The following is a 22114-nucleotide window of genomic DNA, read 5'->3' as shown; positions in this document are numbered from 1 at the left end:
CAAGCCTATCCTATCCTATCCTTTGAACTGAACAGAGAATTGCACATGTGGTTATTGTCCTAAGTGGAGGAACATGCAATCACTACACACAAGCAGTTCTTCTTCACTTTGAACTGTCAATTCCCTGTATAGTGAGTTATCATCTAAAAACAGGACTTGTAATTATTCAGACTATAATGTTCATCTCTGCATTTTTAATTAGCTAAAAACTTCAACTCTTCCTCGAATGACTTGGAAAAAGAAAACTCATCCCAAAGATATTGTATAAACACGTAACATTATGGAAAACATTCAACAGGAATTCAACAGACAGAAATATGATATGTTTGTCTCAGTAACCCAGCCTATAAGCAGCTACAGCTACTAAACAGTTAATACATCGAGCAGTTTCCAGGCTGTACAACACATAACGCTATCTGTACACAACTCTGGTAGCCAGCTAACCTGTCGGCTGATGCTCACCTGACAACAAATCATGCGCTGTGAATTGTCAATAAATGGTTTCTCTCACCTTGTACGCATCACCAAAAAAAAAAATAGGACTTAAGCTGTTTGTTAACATGAGATAACGCCTATGTTCAACACATACCGTAAGTAATACAAAAAGTAATCTTGAGCTGACTAACCCGGCTGGCCCGACCTGATGTCACTTCTTCATACTTTCGTTAGTGGTTGGGACTTTTAACTTTCTGACTTTGTTGGATGCTAAGTTAGCCGCTAAACCAAAACCAACAAAAACGCGCAACAATCACACATATCGATCACAGACACGTAAACCCCGACTGAAATTTAGCCACACGAGGCTAACTTAGACGACTGCTCCGTACTTTGAGAGTCCCTGATTTAAGTTGTTAATTTAAAAGTACACAGCCGACTGCCCCTGGTCCTGCCAACTGCCCACAACAAGGAAGAAATGCAGCTTTAGTCGTACGGCAGACGGCCGGACACTGAGGATCCACAACCGCTGAATGCAGCCAACTACGAGTCTAAACTTTAACGCAGACAATTACTATAAAAAAAGGTTAATTTCTCACATTTTAGCGGTGCGGTGTTTGGAGCCATTTTTCCTGCAGCTGCATTTTTTCCATCCACTTGCACCGAAGGGACGTCAGTTCCTGTTGAGGAGGTTGGATGCAGCGTTGGTTGGATAACAGCGTTTGTGCCCGGCTGGGTCTCTGTGCTCGGGCTTTAATTGGAAAGCAGCGCCACCGTGTGGAATAATGAAGTTAGTGTCGAAATAAACGTGTTTATGTCACTCCTGAAGGGTTCGTGATGTTATAAATGGCTTTACAACACTACAACACCACTTTAAAATGACACCAATAAAAAAGAAATAGACAAATATTATATATATAACGACAGGGGTCCTTGTGTTGCATAAGGGTTAGGGTTAGTGCTTCTATTTGTGATATTTCAGGTGTGTTTTTAATATAACATATCTTATCATAATTGTTATCAAAAGTTGGAGAAAAAAAATGTATCACTGTCTAAAATGTAAAACAAATAATCAATACAAAATAATAATTTCTATGGAGATAAACACATCCTTATGCTTTGTGTACTTTTGTACACATTTAATATACATTATTAAACGATTATATGTGTATATGTTATATGTGTAAGTTTAGTAGCCTACTGTTTGATTTAATAAAACTTAGTACATGTACCTGTACCTGTAAAATGCTGCTTACACAGTAAAGTAAGTAAATGTTTGTATTCTGCTGATACTTTTAATGGATTATTTTCAAAAATGTCAGAAGATTTGGAAAAATCATTTATTTATGGATTTCTATTGCCACCTTTAGATTAGATTAGATTATATTAGATTCAATTTTATTGTCATTGCACAAAGTACAAGTACTAAGACAACAAAATGCAGTTAAGCATATAACCAGAAGTGCAAAAAGCACTAAAGTGTAGAGTATGCACAGGTATATATATATAAAAATAACTATACTAGCTGGATATATACAGTATGAACAGCTTAAACAGAATGAACGGAGTGAAGTGAATACACTAAGATATATACGGCTATTAAGTTAAGATATTTAGAGTATGAACAGATTAGCAGTAAATTATATAGTGCGGATGTTAGTACAAGTAAATAAATTGGTTGACATTATATACAGACAGCTAGATATGAATACACTATAGGTAGACATGTGCAGTATAGACAGGGGCAAGTGAATATGCGATAGATATATACAGTAGGACTTTAGATATTTCTATGAAATGCTTTACTAATGTACCACAATGATGTAAAGTTCCAATATCTTAATTTGAGGGCTTTTCAAAGCAAATATTGATAAATGGGATTGTTTGCAATTAAATCACCATTTATATTTCTTAAAGTCTCCATGCCCCCTTCTGTCTACTATAATGATGCAATAACCAAGACTAAATAGACAAAGCACACAAACTGTACATTTCTTAATATGATTGCTCTGGGTTTTTTTTTTTTTAAATTAGCTTTTGGACTGTTTTGTAATTTGTAAAACAGTCTCTGTGTTTTGCAGCATTGATACATTTTGGTACACGCACCACTTCAATTCCACTACAATCCTTAATATTTTCCATCTCCGTTCATTTAATTTGCACTGACCATATGCTGTCGTGTACAAATAGGCTATATAATGAAATATGTGTAATTCAGTTTAAACCATGAATAATGTTCCTCGCATCAAACACTAACTCCGCCCTCGTCTGGTGTTGACTGAACGCCACGTACAGTTTGGCTCAACGCACCTTAAGCCACGGGTTGGCGGGTTGATACGCTTTGACTGACAGGTGGAGCGTCCAATCAGCTCTCAACGCGACTCTTTCACAAAGAAAGTATACTTTTGCTGCCCAATGGGGGCGGCTGGGGGCGGGGCGTTGTCATGGTGATCACAACCTTTTTCCGTAGGTTGTGGTCATAGGAGGCTTGTATTGGTGGTAGGTGACAGCTGTAAACAAGCTCCAGTGAAGCTCAGGCACTTTGAGGAAAAACTGAACGGTTATAAAGCACGATAAAGAGTAAAGTAAGTGTCTGTTTACAAGTAAGTGGTTTTTTTTTAGACCAACTGTGATGCTAAAGCTTGTTTTGTAGCTTTTCTACATGTATGGGTTAATGAATTAGCTAACATCTTTACTAAACCATCATCTCTAAGCTGCCCGGTCTTTAAACGATAGCGTTAGCCCGTGTGTTTGTGTTTGTCATGAGTGAGTAGAAGCTTCACAAAACACTCTTTCAAGTTATTTGTTTGAAGTGAGCTCGCTGTGTCTTTATCCACCAACCACGTGTGTTGCACAGTCCTTTGCTTGTGTTACAGAGTTGCATCCATTGCATAATCTCATCCCATATTGTCTCCAGATTACGTTGTGGCTCATGCCAGTTTTGCAATGCTTGAGAAATTAAAGGTGTTGTCTCTTTTTTAAGGATAGAGCATCTCCACACATTACTGGTTAGACACACACAGGACACATAAGCCGAACATTTTCAGTATAGTTAAAAAGCTCTGTGAGAGACGTATCATATTCATGTAACATGACCAAGTTATAATTATTTACACAATTAACTCCTTTCTTTTTCTCTAAGTACCTAACCAGATGGTGAGAGGTAAAACCTTAGCCCATTGTGGGCTGGTTCTGCTGAGTTTGTGGGTGTGTATCCAGTCAGTGCCTATCAGTGTGGACAAGACCAAAGAAAAGCCTCAAGAGGAACTGCAGCCACCACAGAGTGCTGTGAGTCAGATGGACTGTTGTATACAGGGATCTAAATCTTGGTCTTATAACTAATTGCACCAAATACCTCTCAGTCATTCAAAGGAGGGGATCATTTGGGCTTAAAGTGTCTAAGACAGGGTTGTTGCACATGAAAGTACACTTGCTTTGGGTAAAGGGTTGATGGGAGTATTGCTCCAAACAAACAAACAGTATTAGGTTAAATTATATGCTACCATTCTTTTTGAAGATTTAAGCGACACAAGAGTTTTCCGTAATGGCCCTAAGTCAAGTTAAATGTACATTTTATTCCAACAAACACTGATGTGTGCTTTGGTTTGCGCTTCAGGACACTGGGCTGCACTACGACCGCTACCTCAGGGAAGTCATTGAGTTCCTTGAGAAAGATCCCCATTTCAAAGAAAAGCTAAAAAATGCAAACATAGATGACATCAAGGTTCGTCTGCATACTCACTAAACATTCCATTATTTTGTAAGCTGTTTGTTGACATGAACAGTTTGTATTGAACTGGGCCGTGTTGATTTTCTGCTTGCAGCATGGCAAACTTTCCAAAGAGCTGGACTTTGTCCACCACAACTTTCGGACTAAGCTTGACGAGCTGAAGAGGGAGGAGATGAACAGGCTGCGGATGCTCATCAAAGCCAAACATGACATCCAGGAGGGTAATGGTAAGTGTCCTGTGTATCTTGTTTATGTGTCTCTGACAAATTTGTGCTTATTGAAGTTGCACAAGAAGTTTTGTAATACACAGTTGGGTCATCGTCAAATATAGGATGTGGCTACTCGACACAGGAACATGATGTAATACTGCACCTACCTCAGCTAACAGTGGTTAACAAATGTTCTATGAAATTAGATTAAGAATATGATTGTTAAAGAACATAAATACAGGTGGAAGTCATAACACATCACCGTTTTAAAAACATATTGGTTGGAGACATTATGCAAGATGGTGCAAGTTGTAGAAAGATTTAGAGGTGGTGTCATATTAAGTACAAACACAGGAATCCCTAGCCATCGTGCTAAATTCACACTTACTTTCCCTTTTCCAGTGTAAATTTGAGCTGAGCTTCAGTAAACAAACTGGGTTTGTGTGTTGAATGATGCAATCTCTCAGTTTTTTGTGTGAAAAATCAGTTACTTTCTAGTGCAGGTGAGAGAGAGAAACAATATTTTTTTTAAATCTGATTGTCTACACTTTAATATGTTTGCAGACAAGAGGCATTAGCAGCAGCTTGAAAGGCAGTCTCTCCTAGATACATTTACTGTAACCAAAACAACAGGAATCTCATGATTTTCCTCTGTTTATTATTAAACCTTTCTCTGCCTACTTTCTACCCACACATTGTTCTTTTCTTGTCCTTTGTATGTCACATCGTGTCATATGTCCATTTCATGATCCTACTCCTCAAAGACCTCCACACATATATTCCTTTGTGGTACGGATACACTTAAACAAGATGAGGTTTCAGGAAGCAAACAGCTTAAACATGGTTATACATGGTGGATATATAAGACACTTCTATTCATTAAGCATAAAGCGTGTGAACAACAGTAGAATCATGTTTGCAAGTCATCTTATATTAGCAAGAAGGAAAGGAAACTCTTGATTATGAAAGCATTTCCCTCACAGATGAAAGCAGTCTAAAATAAGCAAAATATCTGTTTCATCTTTTTATGTTCCAACAACTGCAAAACACTTCACAAAACAGTTAAATAAAATGTTTCATTAATACCTTCTCGAAGGCCGGACAGCAAGCCACCAGGCCCTGCTGAAACAGTTTGAGCACCTCAACCACCTGAATCCAGACACTTTCGAGGTGGAGGACCTGGACCGCCTCATCAAATCGGTATGGTTGGTCATGAAAAAACACCTGGATAATGTTCATTAAGTAGATCATTACTGTAGTAGAGCTGGCCTCTTTACCCAGCAGTTGTAGTGTGTAGTAGTTGTGGGTGCTCACTCACATAAAAGTTGACTAAGAAGGCAAAAATTCATCAGCTAAGGTTCCTGCTTTTCAGAGAAAGTATATTCAGTAATACATGTATTTTATTAATAACATGACATAGTGTATACAAATAGGAACCTGCTTCTGTATGCAGTGTGAGCATCAAACACAGCTAAAATAAATAAATGACTCATTTAAAAGAGGAAAACCTGTCATAGACTCATATTGACTGTTCAAGTAGCACAAATAGCTGAAAATGTGTTCTAAGACAATCATTAGTGTAAGTACTATTAGATTATCTTTAGATACAGATTTCTACATTTTGTTAGAGTTAGCGATTTTCTTTCCTATTTTTCTATCTTAGACCCTTGAATGGATAAGACCAGCACTCAAAATTAAGAGATCAGACTGACTGTGATCACACACGCAGGGTGATTTCATTGTTAGGTCTGAGGCAGTTGAAAGTAGACTTCGGGACAGTTGAAACACACTGAAGAGAAAAGTTAATTTCGAGCTCTGGATAAAACTTTCAAGCTTCTACTGAACATGTTCCTATACACTGTTTGTGTGTACTATAGTGCTGCTGCTTATATGTAACTGCTTCACAGTCATACGCATAGTAAACAACAGCCTGCCTCATGTTATCACTGTAATTAGGATGGATGAGCCTACAGAGAATTACAGGTTTCAAACAACTCTTCTCTGCTAGCTCACATGTCAGCTCTACTAATCAGTCCGGTCTTTTTTGACATATTTATGTCTTTTGCTGGAGGGAAGTCACTGGGTTCGGCATATCTCTGTGGTTATACAGTGGAGTTAACAATCAAATACATGCAAATCCAAATGTTTTGTGCAGTTGTAGGTTTGTGTCACGTCATTTTTTTTCACTTATGCCTTGGGACTGCTTGGTCAAAACCATACTGATACAGGTTTGCTCTGTTTGTGAGACTTTTATTTGACACTAAAAGCCCCTGTTGACAGAAGCGGTAATGTTTCTTCCGCCACAGTTCATCTGATTTCGAGGGGTATCTGACTGAATCTGACCTGGTGGCAGGCATTAAGAAAAACTATACAGAAATATAGAAATAGCCAATATTCTTGCTAAAGGTTTTGTTTGTTTATCTTGGTCATATAGCGGCATCAGTATTGAATTGAGACCCTTTTATAACCAGTTAAAAACTCCTTATAGTACGTTTAACAATCAATGACCATAACATTTCCTTGTTGAAACTGCTCTTTAAGAATTTTTTGACATTTTAGGGCAATCCGATAATCAGCAATTGCATCACTTGTGTGGGAATCAATTCATGAAATGTGTAGTGTACCAGTATGAGCTGCACAATGCAGGTGTGAATTTCCTCTTCTCAACTTTTTGTTTTCATTTGTAGGCGACCAAAGACCTGGAGAACTTTGACAAGGGCCGCCACGATGAGTTCAAGAGGTACGAAATGATGAAGGAGCATGAGAGGAGGGAACGTCTGAAAGCCCTGAATGAGGAAGAGCGCAAGAGGGAGGAGCAGCACTACGAGGAGATGAAAAAGAAACATGCAGAACATCCAAAAGTTAACCACCCTGTAAGAGACTTGCTTTAGGGAAGTTAACTGATGCAAGTAGAGATTACAACTCATTTAGTGACATAGTATTAAGTGTCCTCATTTATTAGTTATTATGAGATATTAGTTGGTAGAATTATTAGAATTTTAGGGACTATGCAGAACAACATTATTTGTAACATATTGTAATTTTGAGTACCATCAAAAAGTCATGTTTTATTTTTCTTTTTAAAGTGTAAAAAAGAAATCCTGAAGTAAACTACGGTGATATGTTTGAAGATAAACTGACATCTACTGTGTGTGTGTGTGTGTGTGTGTGTGTGTGTGTGTGTGTGTGTGTGTGTGTGTGTGTGTGTGTGTGTGTGTGTGTGTGTGTGTGTGTGTGTGTGTGTGTGTGTGTGTGTGTGTGTGTGTGCAGGGCAGTGAAGACCAGCTGAAGGAGGTGTGGCAGGAGGCAGATGGTTTGGATCCAGAAGACTTTGATCCCAAGACCTTTTTCAAAATGCACGGTAACCAGAGACTGTATCTGTGTCTACAGAACGACTAATGACTACTTTCTGCTCTCTTAAATAAATGACCAGTCAAATCGACCTTTGAATTCTACAATCTAGTGACAAACATCTTCTGCCAAATGTGTTGTGTGTAGACTAGTGATCCACTAAGCAAGATAAAGCCGAACACACTGTTGACATAGTATTAATCTGAGTAAATTTATTTGTATAGATGAAATTATCTTTTAAAAACAGCCGTTTGGTTTTGCGTTGCAGACACCAATGGAGATGGCTTCTTTGATGAGAGCGAACTTGAAGCTCTCTTCACTAAAGAGGTATTTATGTTGATGTATGTATGACAAACTGCCCTGATGTTCTGCACTTTTTAGAATAATGTAATATATATAAATAAAGAAGCCTTAAAGGTGAACTTTGTATCCGTATGTGTCTTCAAGCTGGAGAAGGTGTACAACCCTGAAAATGTAGAAGACGACATGGTTGAGATGGAGGAAGAGAGACTGCGAATGAGAGAGCATGTTATGAATGAGGTGAGCCCCACAATAACAAAACAGATATGGAAGCTATCTCATGTGTATTATTGCTACAGTAATGATCAGGCCCCACAAATGGACCGGGCATACTTTGAATGAAGTCAGTAAAAAGATAAAATTCAGTCAGTTTGACCATTTAACATTAACAGAGGTAGGGAGTTGAAAGGTTGAAGCTTTCTCTCCAACGATTAAATTTGAAGACTTCTTATTGGCTGTTCTTTGATGTACAGGTGGACACCAATAAAGACAGACTTGTGTCACTGAGCGAGTTCATGGCAGCCACAAAGAAGGAGGATTTCATGGAAAAAGATGAGTGGGAGGTAAGATTTTCTAGAAAAGTCTGATAATGGAGACAGAAATGGGAGGTTTCAGGGCATCCTGGTAGCTCACCTGGTAGAGGTGTAGTCGCCATGAGTTCGACTCCAACCTGTTGCCCTTTGCTGCGTGTCATCCTATTCTTTATTCAATTTATTACATCCTTTAATTTCCTGCCTCCACAGACTTTAGATCAAAACCCCCTTTACACGGAGGAGGAGCTGAGAGAGTATGAACAGCAACTGGCCCACGAGGAGAATGACATCAACAAAAAGTCGGCCGAGCTGCAGAAACAGAGGGAGGAGCTTGAAAGGAAAGAGGAAGAACTCAATGCTCAGAAGTTGGGGCTACAGCAGGTGAATTTAGAAATGAATTATTTGCAGATGATGTACAATCAGGTATCTGGATTTCTTCCGTCTGCAGTCGCTTGACATGTGCAATAAATGTATAAAAGTAATATCCCCACTGTAACCCATAGTGCAAATGAGTTCAAATAATTTTGATGATGTGCATGATTTGTTTGCCTGTGAAACATTTAATTCCTTGTAACAACACTGGTGAGCCGCACCCAAAGGTTATTGTACAGTACTGCTTACTGTTGCCAAGTTCACGCAAATAACTTATCTATCTTATCTTATATCTTAGCAATAAATTTGTCATGGTGTAACTTAATGTGTAGTTCTGGTACTGTTGTTCTTACCAAATATTTCTGCTGATAAACTGAGCAGAGATTGCCACTTATTTTGTGATGTTCTAACGTTCTCCATTGTGTTTTCTCTGTTTAGGCAGTAGAAGAAATGGAAAGGTTAAAAGCTCAAAACTCAAATGTTGAGGTCAAACGTAAGTACTACATTGCAGTGATTGTTGTTTAAATCCAGTTTAACCAAGAAGAGTTGACACAGAACAGACTTTTACACTAAAGCACAGTTAGAGATATCAAAGAGGTACTCCTGTCATTTAGTATTCTATAAAGTTGGAGGACTCAAAATAGACATTAAAAAAGAATGATCATAAATCAGCAGAAGCCAAGATATCATGACTGTTAGTTCCTAGTATGAGTTAGCTACATACTAAATGATTGAACCTACAATTCCCATAACGCAAATTAATACATCTTTCATTAGACCCCCTCCCGTGAGGAGTCTTATTTGTAAGAACAGTAGAGGTACAGAATTTAAACATTTTCAACTTCTGCACCCCCAGTAGTAACATCCAAAAAATGCTCAGTAGAAGTTGCAAAAGAAGAAGGGACATTTGAAGCAAATAGACCCACTCCTTTAACCTAAAGGCTGTAGTCTTTCATCTTCAGCCACATGATCATGTAAATTCAACCCATCAACCTGATCCAATATGACTCTCTGTTGCAGAGCCGGGAGCTCCTGCAAGTGAATCTGCACCAGTTGTACCAGGAAACAGTCAACCACTGCCCCCCGGTCACCAGCAGCAAGGTGTACCGGTGCCAGGACACTCTTAGCAGGGCTCAATGCTCCGTGTGCTGTATGAATGCCAGTGAGCATGTGTGCGTGTTTGCCTTGTAATTATTCCAATTTTCCATTTTTGTTTAGGATTTTCAACAAAAAAAAAAAAAAACCACTTAACAAAAATCTGCCTAAATATTAAGAGCACAGGCTTGTTCAGGCTTCAGATTTAGTGCCAGTGCCCATTATGCCCGATTTGGCTGCATAAATCAGACTTGAAATGTGGAGCTGGTCCAGTTTTCTCTGTGTACAATCGACCCTTTTGTTTTTGTCATTTTGATCTTTTATCACAACAAGGACGCCCATGTTCTCCATGGGAAGTGCTTTGGGGTGAAATGGGAGGGCTTTTGGCCTGATATGTGAATGTTTTGTTTAGTGCACACTGCAGTTCATTGTCACTGATACTGTCTCTTAGAGAAAATACTTTTGAAGATTAATTTATTTATTCCATTAAAGGGAGCCAGTTCAGAAAAATGAATGTCAGAAACGTAACTTTAGAGAGTTTACGTTGTCCTGCTGGCTAATGAATGAAATGGTCCTATTTACTTTACTTGTATTTCACCACGTTAATTTTCACATTTGTTTTGTGTTTTTATTTTTAGAATGTGACAATGTATACCTAGGTCGATGTGAAAGTATGCTGTCAATCAACATTTCAAAATCACAGTTGATTTTGTCCTAATACCTCTAAACTGTTTTATATAAGTTCTTAAAAGGAGTCCGTACTGCAACAACTACCCACAATTCTCTTCAGCCATCATTTTGTTGGGAAATTCTTCGAAGCTATTTTATTTTTACAGTTTAATCTACATTCCTTCAATTGTCCTTTCCAGCTGTCGTCTCCTTTTGGACCAGATGATTGAAGGATATATTTAGTTTACAGAGTTACAGATATATTTAAATCTTTTAATTTAATCTAATTGTAATGGTGTTAGAGTGAGGGTTGTATGGATTCTGAAGTGGTTTGTTTGTGTGTGTGTGTGTGTGTGTGTTAACTGTGTTTGTGTCAGTGCTTGTGTGTGTCTGTGAATCTTTGTGATTTTTGAAGATAGAATACTACTAACTATTTTTTCTCTGCATGCTGTGAATTAAACAGCTGGTTGTATTTGACCTTGAATTGAACCATCACCTGGTGATGAGAAAACCTCAATTAAACTCCAAAAAGAGTATAATTAATATACTTAATAAATATATATATATATATATATATATATATATATATATAATTATAATTTTAGATGAATACAACAGATAAAATGACATAAACATATCATATCATCATATTTTAATGATAATATACTGGTTGATTTATTTTTACGGCCCCTTTTCAAAAAGCAGTTAAATCTGTCCACCAGCCAATGTCTGAATTCATGAAAATGTTGTAGAAGGTTTGAATGTGGACAATAAAGTGAATGAGCTTGCAGATTTGAGGTTTGTGTCTCTCCTTTTTAAAAAAATCATACACACTAATAAAAATAACTTGAACAAATAAAACATACACATTGACTCACTGATTATCTAATAAACACAATCATATTCAGAACACAATTTAAAAAATGTAAAAACATTATGGATCCAAAGTGACATATTCATCATTTTGACGAAAATAAGACTTTCCAGGCATGTCTTAAAAGCTCAGCAGGACAGCAGTCGTCTGTTGACAAAACGACAACACACTTATAATCAACAGTTGTGTATGAATGAACTGATGGGTCGAAAATTTAGTTTTTTCCATATGAGTCATTGAAGCGCTCAGTGAGGTAGGTGCCCGCTGTCACTGGAGGGTATTTGTTGGAGCCATCGCAGCAGGTGATGAGAGCCTCGTCATCCGGCTGGACAAAGAAAGCCATAGACTGACGTGTGCGAGAGTCTCCAGCAGGGGGCAATAAGACTCTGTGGAGCTGAGAGACAGGACAACTGCAATAAGAAGCTTTTACATTAAAGAAATTAGTTTTTTGGTATCACTTAATGAATTCATAGTGAACTTGAACCTACTTTTATTTTTATTTCCTATTGTATTACTATAATTCTCCTTTAATAGTTATAGTTAAGCTGAAATTGGCATTGTCCTACAATGTCTGGTACAATTACTATAGTTCAGTCAGGACCACTTTTATCAAAATAACTTTAATTAATTTCTAAAATGCAGAATTATATATCTGGCAGCATGACTCTGTTCTGGGACCTACCTGCCCTTCCATGTGCATCCCAGGGTACAGAACAGAGCAAGCATCAATGGCAACAGAAATGACATTGATTAAATCAGATACAGCATAAAAAGAGGAGCTTGGGTGGAGGGGGGTTGCAAAGTAGTTTGCAGAGGAAGCAGCAAAGGTTGGCAGGCTTAAAGCAGCTTAAATAAGGCGCCCTGAATGACATTTTCCAATTGGATGCTTGAAGGGAATCAGCTGATGTAGCTGGAATTGAGGGCTGAGCTTGACTTTGTGGCTAACAACCAAGTGGTCCATGTGTGTAAAGTCAGTGGTCTCCTATTTTGTGTACTGTAATAGTTGTGCTACAAGCCAAACAGATCTATTGATTTTTGAAATCTTATTATCTGTATTTCTCGTACTGACTGAATAGCAATTACTCATCCTTTGATATAACCTACTGTAAATGTAGACACATTACTGTAAGTTATTCAGTGGTAAAGTCAGTAATGTATCCCTTATTTTATTGTTGTGCCAAACATAATAGCTGATACGTCTTGTTAAGCCCCATGCACGTACTTGTGTCCTTTTTATAATTAACAATTCAATAAACTAAAACAAAAGACTTAAATCCACCAAAACGTTTTCATTCAAATGTGAGACGCAAAACCTCCTCTCAACTCACCACAGAGACAAGCTGATCGCTGGTCCATCGCTGCAGCAGGTCAGCGACATTGATGAGGACTGCTCCGGGGATGCTGGGAGCACAGATGAATTCACCTGAACGTCTACGCACCTGGAGGTTGACAAGTGTCAGGTGAATTACATGAATTTGTGTAGATGTAGTCCTAAGGCTTCACTTAGTTTGAACAGTTTATATTTAGTCTTGAATTCAGAGAGGAGGAGTTGTCAGTGGGTTTTACCTGCAAACCTTCAGAGCTCTGAAACAACAGGGTGATGCTGCCATAGTCTGAATGCTCTCCACATCGCAGCTGACCCTCCTTCACTTTCTCACTGTTAACTGGTGGGTAGTACAGAGACCGCAGTGTTGTGCCGTTCTGATCAGCTAAAGGAGACACAACAATGCTGTTAAACCTGCCTGGTATATTAGTATCACAGGAGTATAGAGTTTACTCTGGGCTCCAGGTTCAGTACTACTGGGAGTATTTTTGGCTGTGGTATAAGAACAAAAGGGTACTTAAAGACTTGGCTGTTGTTCCAGTAAACAGGAGCCTGTTGGATACACAGGGGGTCTTCCAAGATGATGATTTTTTTGTTGTTGTGTTGGTGACTAAACGTTGTATGTTTTTTTTCATTTTCATTTTCATCTTTAATGCTGTTGTTACTTGAATTATCTTGGATATTGTGTTATTACATTTTACATTGTTCACATTTACACACAAAAGGATCTTAAAGATCTTATTAGTAGAAAGTTGATTTTTTTTTTTAGAAAGTTCCTCTAAATATTAAGTCTAAATCAGCATAATTAATGCCTAAACTTGACTTCCTTTACTGACAATGTGGAAGTCAAACACAGTTAACTAGAGCAACGTTTGAATAAATACACCAGCTGGTAAAGTGTGTGAGGAAACTGCATGGGTAATGCTGCACTTCCTTAGTAACCATCACCTCTGTGCCCTTGAGCAAATCTCTTTTTAGCCACTCAGCAGATTACAATATTCTGACTTTTAATGTGTATGTTGCATTTTTATGTACTGCTCCGTAGTTTAATACAGCAATGCATCATATTCTATAGGACCATTGTATGTTTGTATCATCGCTGTACTATGAGAACCACGTATCTCTTAAGTCAACTTTTCTTGAGCTCAGAAAATAAGCGTAAGAAGTTTAAGAAAATATTATTAAGAAAATAAGAGTTTTCAGCTTTGTGACAATTACTTTTCCAGCTAATCCAAGAGCTTTTTAAATAATTCATTAATTACTAATTAAAGTTAATGTACTTTAAGTATAAGGAACATTTTCATTCTTCAGTTTATCAGAAAACATTGGAGATACATGGTTTTCACAGGGAGGGTATGAAAAACTGTGCTCTGAAAAGTAACAAGTAACTGAAGCTGTTGGACAAATGAAGTGGAGTAAAAAAGTATTGGCTTCTGATATTTAGTGTAGGAAAGGTATAAAGTTACCTAGAATAGAAATACTCAATTAAAGTAAAGTACTTCAAATCTCTAAGTATAGCACTTGAGTAAATGTACTTAGTTACATTCCACCACTTAATGTGAGAAGGTCCACACACACACACACACACACACACACACACACACACACACACACACACACACACACACCTCATAAGACCTCATGCAGATAAACAAAGGATCAAGTCAGAATGATCATCTGATGTGGACTCATTGTCTCTCTACATGACATCCAGCTTGAACCCAAGCAACAACAACACACTCCATAGTGAGCGCAGGGAGAGTGGTGTTTTGTACATACTTCCAATTAAACGATGTGCACCCAGGAAGACCTCGGGGTCCAGACCCAGACTGTGGGCCACCACCCTCAGCACCCGCAGGCTCAGCTCTTTACAGCGCAGGAAGAAAGACGTCTGGATCTCCTGGAACCCTGTTAGAGCACCAGAGGGCCATTTCTATAGCAGATGAGAACAGAATTAGAGCCTGAAACTGGATTTGTGCAGACAAAACTGACATTAAAAGTTCTTGTTATTCATTGTTTTAACATAAATACATAACATAAGCAAAAATCTTTTCTTAAAATTGGTTTAAAGGTTCCAAATGTTAAATTTTTGCCAATAGATTCTCCTAAATGTTACACATTTGACCTTTAAAAGAATAAAAATATGGACTGAGCAGGACACTGACCTCAGACATATATATCTATATTTCTGTACTGCATTTTCCTGGCTTCTGTTTCATGTGCAGATACTGATATATCTGTGATAAATCAACATCGGCTGCTTATATTAGCATGAAAATACTCAAGTAAAAGCATTTAAAACCTTATTTAAGTAAACGTATTATCAACCAAATTGACTTAAAGTATCAAAAGTAAAAGTACTCATTCTGCAGAAAAATGTTCCATGTGAATATTTTCTTACTACTGTTTTCAACTCTTTGATATAAAAACAAGCTTCAGCTTTGTGACAATGCTTTTTCCAGCAAATCCAGTTCAGGCAGTAGGATGATTTTCTCGGGAACACTTCATTTTCAATTTCAAAAATTGGAGATGGATTTCATTGGAGAGGAATTGTGTGAAAAATTGTAATCTGTAAAGCAACTAGTGACTAAAGCCGTCAGATAAATGTAGTGGAGTAAAAAGTGCAATATTGATCTCTGAGATGAGAAGTAGAAAGATGCATAAGAAGGAAATACTCCGTAGGCAAATTGAAAAAATTTACTTAGTTACATTCCACCCCTATCATGAGGTAGGTCTGTTGTATAAAATGAGCAAAGTCTAACTCTGACAGTGAATCATTACTATGTCAGGGTGAAGTGAAGCAGTGTTGAATGCCTCCTTTAGGTCTCCAGGTCGACGTGGATTCAACCTGAAAAGCAGTTATTCACATTTAAAACCAATAAATTGTGCAGATAAGTGTGTGTGTGTGTGTGTGTGTGTGTGTGTGTGTGTGTGTGTGTGTGTGTGTGTGTTGTGCTCATTTTCTGATCTACCTCTCAGTCTCCAGAGACACCCAGCCGTGGTTAGGATTGTTGGCAAAGCTTTTCCTGGTGAACGGTTGTTTCACTTCATCTGGCTGCAGGAAGAACCTCTTGGATATGTCCATAACACGATCCACCTATCCAGACAAACCAGGAGACATCTCACTCTGAGCACACACCAAATAACTAAACTTCATTTTATTTGCTGTTCTCACCTCCTCCTGGGTGATCCCCGTGTTCTCCAGAAAAACAAAACCAACTTCTGTGAAAGCTGTTTTCAACTCTTTGATCAAGTTGCGCATCTGCTCGTCTGTAACATCTTCCTTGCTCAGGCTGTACGCGCTAAAGTCCACCACCGGGATGCTCATTTTAAAATCAAAAAGTCTCTCTGAAAGAAGCTGAACAAAGAATTGCAGGATCTCTCACACCATGGATGATTAAAAAGCTGCTGTCCATCGGTTGCGACCTCAGGCTGTGTTGTCATGTGACCTTTTTTTCCAGCCAATAGGAAGAGAGATCATAATGGTAGAAAGAATTACATAATAATTGATTATCCTTTCACCTTTGGGTGATGTTCGCAGGTAATGTGTAGGTTGGCGGCTGGCCAACATGATCGTCCTCATTTTAATCTTACATTTCAACAAGTTGGGTTAGTTGCTGAGGTAGATTGGTACAGTCCGGACTCTTGCTGGTGGAGTCGCACCTGAGGAAAATGTTTGATTTGAAGAAAGAGTGGAGCATCTCCTTTGCAGGATGCGGGTTTATGGGGATTTATTATGTGGGTGCCACCAGCTGTATCCTCGAACGATTTCCTCGTTTAATACAAGACGCCTCTAAAATCTACGGAGCGTCTGCGGGTGCTTTGATGGCGACTGTTCTGAGTGTTGGAATCCCCCTGGGTGAGTTGTGGGTTCCCTCCACAGACCAAACTTCATTAAAAAATCTGTCATTTTAAGTTAAGCTTTAGTAATTAGCTAATCAGCTAGTTTAAATGAAGCAATATTCAATTGCATTTCAACCCCTATTTTTTATTATATAACTCGGTATAGGCCTAATGCATCAAGCAGCATTGTCCATTGATAAATCTCCAGTCAATGCCAATACCACTATCAACACCATAGGGAGTTTTTTTGTCTCAACATAAACTTTCTAGACTTTTCTTTATTTGTTTTTCCTTAATTACTGTAAGATATTGAGTTTGCAATTGCATGTCTATCTTATCAGTCTCTTCATGGCCATGTAAGAAAGCCTGTGCTGATATTCTGATATGCTCTGTGTTTGTTTGTTGCACCTAGTTCGGACATATCAGATCAGAGTTTTCTGAGATCTTAGTTAAGAGTTGGGCCTGGTTTCACAGACAAGGCTTAAGCCTAGTCCCAGACTAAAATTCCTGTTTGAGCTGTCTTAACTCAAAGCAACTTGCAGAGATTTATCTTAAAATAGTTGTAGATTTATCCCGTTCTGGATTAAACTATGATAATTGCACAATGGAGGTTACTATGACCTATCCTTCAAGGAGACTGGTTTAACTTCTGCTTAATCCTGCTTGTGACGATGTCTGTAGACTATTTGGAACATCTAACATGCACCTGCTTTCCTCCTTTTAGTCTTGCTTACTCCAGGACTCCGTTGTCTTTGACTAACTAAACCAACTTTAAGACACATTCGTGAAAGCTGATTTAATGTTCTAGTTTAACCAGTACACATTTGTTTGACAGTACAAGATGCATAGAAAACATACACAAACACCTCTGTGCAGAGAACTGCTGTGCTGATTTGATGTTCATGGCCAAAGAGGGCAGGAAGCACAAACTTGGGCCCCTGCACCCAGCTTACAACCTGCTGCAAATAGTAAAGGACTCTCTGGTGAGAGGCCTTCCAGAAGACGCCCATGTTCGAGCCACGGGGAAGCTCTGTGTGTCCCTGACCAGAGTGTCTGACAGGAAGAACGTACTAGTGTCAGAGTTTGACAGCAAAGAGGAGCTCATTCAGGTAAATGTTACAATTTGGGAGTTAAGCTGACCATTTTGTTCACAGTCTTCTGAGGCCAGGACACAGTTAAGTGTATTGATTGAGAACATGATAGTTGCCAAATAAAAGCAGTAAAACGGATTTATGATGATACTGTCATGACTTATTTTTATATTTAAGATTGTGAAAAGCTGACTAGACACATACATTTTGTAATCTGAGGGAATGCAGAAGGACTATGCGGGGGCAGTAATTGGAGTTACCCTCCTTTACCAGAACTGGAGAAGTGATTCTGCTGGTGCAAGTGTTGCAACCGTTCTTATTTTTCCAGTTTATTGTCATATCTGATGCAACCATTTTATCTTGTTTACTGTTTTGATCACCAGTCCTTCTTCCCTGGAAATAAGGCGGAAAATGCATTTAGCCCCAAAGAAAACTCTTTTTTTAGAAATCACTACACCATTGTTTGTGTTGTGTTTCTGTAACTAATATGCAGTAATATCTGCACTTTGCAGGCCCTTATATGCAGCTGCTTCGTCCCCTTCTACTGTGGTGTTATTCCACCCACTTACCGTGGAGTGGTGAGTGAACCAGTTGTTATACTTAAGCTAGGATCAGGGTTGGGAGGGTTACTATAAAAATATAATAACATTTCTGGTTCTACACACTGATCAGCATCCCCCCTTTCCACTCAGCGTTATGTGGATGGTGCCGTCAGTGACAACCTGCCACGTTGTCACCTGAGAAACACAATCACTTTCTCTGCGTATGCTGGTGAGAGTGACCTCTGCCCTCGAGGGAGCACGTTGAACTTCCACGAAGTACGCTTCAACAACGTCAGCATCCAGGTCAACTCTGAGAACATGTACAGAGTGACCAGCACCTTCTTCCCCCCAGGGCCTGAGGTGAGACACAAAAACTCAAGACAAGTAATACAAGTGGACCGTGAACACCTGTAATATTACATAGATTAAACAGATTTAGCTTGCATCCTTACCAAGGACCTTTGGATTTTACAGGGAATGGCTGAAATCTGCCACAATGGCTACATAGATGCTCTCCGCTTCCTGCAAGAGAACAGTAAGGAGATCTTCTACTGTTGAATATACATGTAAACAGAAGGTAGGGAACAAAAGTGTGGCTGATGGTGCTTCATATTGCAGAAATCATATCATCTAAATGTCCATCACAGATCTGATCAGCAATGAGTGTCCAATGAGAAGTTTGGAGACCGATGCCACCAAACCTGCTTGTTGTGAGCTGGTGAAGGAGCCGACTGAAGCTGAAGAGTCCAACAAGGACACACAACTGGATGCACTGAAACCACCTCAGGAAGAGCACGGGTGGCTGGATCCTAAGCTCATAGAGAACCTCCCAGTTAACATTAAAAAGGGTAAAAAGGCGTCTGGCATGGTTGTGATCCACAGAGAAATCCTCTTTGTTTTGTGTCTTTGTGAAAAAACACACGCAGTACAGAAAGGATTGTGATTGAAACCAATGAAACAATAATATGAGCGCTATGCCAGTACAGTAAATGAAATGCAGCAGAAGTAAATATGTAATGTTTGTTTTTCACTGTATTTGTGACAGCATTGTGTGAGGCCAGTAAAGAGAAACATACTGCTGGTGGTCTGTTGTCCCAGATGACCAAGAAGAAAGTGACTTCTTACCTGCAGATCCCTTGTATTCTGCCTGTGAAGTCAGCCTACTCTCTAGCCCAGAGGTATAGTCTACTGGCTTGTATTCAACAATACAAATTATTTCTAATATGCTAGTGTGATGTTATCTTTGTTATTATCTTGAAACTTCACCTGTCTGGTACTGTAGTCCAAACAGGTTACAACAAATATTACAGATGATTTGCTAATACTGGTACTCTTTGACATAGATGTATTAATAACTGTAAATTGATATTTGGCTGATGATAATTGTCTTAAAGTTATTTTTGTCTCTTGCAGCTACCGAACTAGACAAATTATTTTTTGGTTTCTCCAATATATTTTGCAGGGAAATACTGTACTACACTACATTTCTCTGACAGCTGTAGTTACTTTGTATATAAAGGTTTTTCATTTGACATAAAATAAGCTGATAATCATCAGCAGCATCTATTTCTTGTTGTCCCCCCCCCTCAACTTATGTGAAGGCATGAAAATCCCCAAAACTAAATATGTCTGTTGTTCACAGTGAGAACTTTTATTCTTGAGTTCATTACTAATATTTGCAGCTTTCATTCAAGTGAAAATTTTAACGATCTGTTACAGATTATTTTCCCCAATGCTGAGTTTATTTACATAAAAGTTCTGAGTACTGCTTCTACCACTGCCAGTATGTGCTAACTTGACTCTCCAATACTTTGACTGTTCTTTTTAGACTTGTGGGCTGGATCCCAGATGTCTATGGCATGGCTGGAGACATATGCCAACAAGCCTCGAAGGACAAGGTGGAGGACTATGATGGGTATGCAGTGAAATTTCTCCTGCCCAGAAAAATGTCTCTAAATGTGTTGCAATGCCTTAAAAACCCTCACGTTTGGAGGTACTTGAGCTCAGCTCAGCTTTGAGGTAAATGGTATTGTTTTCCTGAACTTAAGAGTTAATTCTGGTATGTTGGTCACACTGTCTGGATCATAAATGAAAAGTCAGGGGATCACTCTCAAGCAAAGTGGTGGACTGACACGCCAGAACTGCCAGTCCTAGAGCCACAACGCCAGCCTGACTAAAACTGAACTTTCCTTTGTCTCCACACTGTGCTTTTTCCAGAGAGACAGAACTGCGCCGGTGCACCAGCCTGCCATCAGGCCTGAACCTGTGGGATCAGACAAAAGAAGACATCAACACTCTCCCAGTGACCCCAGACACTTCTCCTTCCTCCAGTCTTACCTTCACCTGGAACACACATAGTGAGTTGGACCACATATCCTTGACCCCACCCCCTACACCCACCTTCAGCCCCACCCCTGGGTTTGGTGAAGCCACCACAGAATCACCTAAAAGCACAGGTAGAGGCTGGGCTTTGGGCAGAGCCGTGGGGTGGATCCGGAATATTGCATCCGAGCAAACTTAAAACCAAAAGAAAACAGATGATTCAATATCCTTTTCTGCATTGAAATAAATATATTTAATATTAGACTTTCAAAATGTTGAATAAAGGAATGCAAAAATGTCCTGTGTTTTATGGTGTCATTATCAAATGTGTTTTCAGTCTATGTTAAAGCTTCACTAATTCATATTTTATCTCAAATCATATTACTGTATGATTAATATAACATTAATGTGTGTAATGTAATGTATGCAGTTCCATCTGCATATCAGCTCATTGGAACTTTTTAAGCATTTAGCATCTTTCAGCTCATTATTTTGGTCCTCTGGCCTGTAACTTTACTTAACAAATAGACAAAGTTAGGGACTAGCTGGTGAACATAGTGGTACTTATCATCTAAAGAGCCAGATATTGTTCTCAGTTGGTGGGTGAATAATACCGGACTTACATTTGTCAGGCAGACGCTAAACTAATGAATGCTGACGTTCCTCTCTGTCTCTTCGATGTGTAAATGGCCAACTATTTGCTATCACTTTACATGGTGTGATAATATGTTAATGTTGTGTTGTTGGCTTGTTCCACTGTTCCAAGTGGCCAAAAATAATCGAATGCAACTTAACTAAAGTTAAATGACTACTATGAACTGGATAGTAAAATTTGACCATATGTCATTTTAAAGGTTATATATATGTATATATGAGATTTAAAACATTAATATGGCAGCAAACAACTATTTGCTGTGTAAACATATAGTGGAGTCCTGAGCTGAGAATGATGTCACAGTTACAGCCTCTCTGTGGTTGGTTTACATAGTGTAAACCCTACTCCCTCTGCACCTGAGTAGAGTAACTCCTGTTTTTCTCATCTACATTGTTGAATTAAGGATTTATTTTGACCAAACCAAAGTTGGTGATTAAATACTTTTTGGCTGAGTTTTTATTTTGAGTTTTATTTTGCTTCACTTTGAATTAAGTTGCAGTATTTTTATGGAGTCTGGTGGCCAGGGATAGCGATATTGCAGCTGTTTCTGGTCAAACGAAAGGTCTGCAGGGATCCTTTCTATAATGTTCTCACACACTTAACAATCTGAGCCTGAGTCAGTGGCAAAAACGAGCCCAAGAATTGTACCCCAAGGATTACTGCTGGCATTGTGGCACATTGTTTTCACATTGCTGATGCTAACAAAAGGTTGGGGTGTTATAATATTACTATGGTCACAAACTGACTCAGAGAATGTGACCAGGAGGGA

At 38.7% G+C, this 22114-nt stretch overlaps 4 protein-coding genes across 6 annotated transcripts in view; 2 read left to right on the top strand and 2 right to left on the bottom strand.

Annotated features, from left to right (window-relative positions):
* Positions 1–1149, bottom strand: part of pik3c2a (phosphatidylinositol-4-phosphate 3-kinase, catalytic subunit type 2 alpha) — a 48576-nt gene extending 47427 nt beyond the window's left edge. The window contains exon 1 of one of the 2 annotated variants that reach the window (XM_051380739.1): positions 1035–1149. The gene's annotated coding sequence lies outside the window, so the exon portion shown is untranslated. Of the gene's footprint in view, positions 1–511; positions 656–1034 lie in introns of those variants that run through there. The other variant, XM_051380740.1, reaches the window with a different exon arrangement.
* Positions 1150–2885: 1736 nt separating this feature from the next.
* LOC127353177 (nucleobindin-2) lies at positions 2886–11484 on the top strand. Its single transcript, XM_051382231.1, has 13 exons — positions 2886–3020; positions 3578–3723; positions 4052–4159; positions 4260–4392; positions 5471–5574; positions 7062–7247; positions 7645–7735; positions 7994–8052; positions 8173–8265; positions 8499–8588; positions 8769–8939; positions 9369–9423; positions 9951–11484. Exons 2-13 carry the CDS (start codon positions 3589–3591, stop codon positions 10055–10057), a joined length of 1332 nt encoding a protein of 443 aa, XP_051238191.1. The 5' UTR covers positions 2886–3020; positions 3578–3588; the 3' UTR covers positions 10058–11484.
* Positions 11485–11486: 2 nt separating this feature from the next.
* si:dkey-10o6.2 (uncharacterized protein LOC100124608 homolog) lies at positions 11487–16331 on the bottom strand. Its single transcript, XM_051382232.1, has 7 exons — positions 16068–16331; positions 15865–15989; positions 15674–15740; positions 14672–14825; positions 13135–13277; positions 12897–13007; positions 11487–11962 (listed from the first exon to the last, which is right to left on the bottom strand). Exons 1-7 carry the CDS (start codon positions 16218–16220, stop codon positions 11783–11785), a joined length of 933 nt encoding a protein of 310 aa, XP_051238192.1. The 5' UTR covers positions 16221–16331; the 3' UTR covers positions 11487–11782.
* On the top strand, positions 16329–20988 carry LOC127353176 (patatin-like phospholipase domain-containing protein 2). Of its 2 annotated transcripts, none has more exons than XM_051382229.1 (9): positions 16329–16751; positions 17612–17844; positions 18339–18404; positions 18519–18728; positions 18843–18903; positions 19016–19216; positions 19414–19546; positions 20197–20283; positions 20586–20988. In XM_051382229.1, exons 1-9 carry the CDS (start codon positions 16565–16567, stop codon positions 20887–20889), a joined length of 1482 nt encoding a protein of 493 aa, XP_051238189.1. In that variant the 5' UTR covers positions 16329–16564; the 3' UTR covers positions 20890–20988. The 2 variants fall into 2 exon arrangements, with proteins under 2 accessions (XP_051238189.1, XP_051238190.1); XM_051382230.1 differs by having other exon boundaries at positions 16662–16751; positions 17571–17844.
* The last annotated feature ends 1126 nt before the right edge of the window (positions 20989–22114 follow it).

Source organism: Dicentrarchus labrax, unplaced genomic scaffold (genome assembly GCF_905237075.1).
Source record: "Dicentrarchus labrax unplaced genomic scaffold, dlabrax2021, whole genome shotgun sequence".
Lineage (NCBI taxonomy): Eukaryota > Metazoa > Chordata > Actinopteri > Moronidae > Dicentrarchus > Dicentrarchus labrax.
This window is presented reverse-complemented; position numbering and strand designations above follow the sequence as displayed.

Excerpts from the sequence above, each read along its gene's own strand:
- LOC127353176 (XM_051382229.1), top strand. The coding sequence starts at position 16,565 with ATGTTTGATTTGAAGAAAGAGTGGAGCATCTCCTTTGCAGGATGCGGG. Across the intron at positions 17,845-18,338 it reads GCAAAGAGGAGCTCATTCAG|GCCCTTATATGCAGCTGCTT; the intron begins GTAAATGTTACA and ends TGCACTTTGCAG. Across the intron at positions 18,405-18,518 it reads CACCCACTTACCGTGGAGTG|CGTTATGTGGATGGTGCCGT; the intron begins GTGAGTGAACCA and ends CTTTCCACTCAG.
- si:dkey-10o6.2 (XM_051382232.1), bottom strand. The coding sequence starts at position 16,220 with ATGAGCATCCCGGTGGTGGACTTTAGCGCGTACAGCCTGAGCAAGGAA. Across the intron at positions 13,008-13,134 it reads AGAGCTCTGAAGGTTTGCAG|GTGCGTAGACGTTCAGGTGA; the intron begins GTAAAACCCACT and ends GTCAACCTCCAG. Across the intron at positions 11,963-12,896 it reads GCGATCAGCTTGTCTCTGTG|CTCCACAGAGTCTTATTGCC; the intron begins GTGAGTTGAGAG and ends CCTGTCTCTCAG.
- LOC127353177 (XM_051382231.1), top strand. The coding sequence starts at position 3,589 with ATGGTGAGAGGTAAAACCTTAGCCCATTGTGGGCTGGTTCTGCTGAGT. Across the intron at positions 8,940-9,368 it reads AGAAGTTGGGGCTACAGCAG|GCAGTAGAAGAAATGGAAAG; the intron begins GTGAATTTAGAA and ends TTCTCTGTTTAG. Across the intron at positions 9,424-9,950 it reads CTCAAATGTTGAGGTCAAAC|AGCCGGGAGCTCCTGCAAGT; the intron begins GTAAGTACTACA and ends TCTCTGTTGCAG.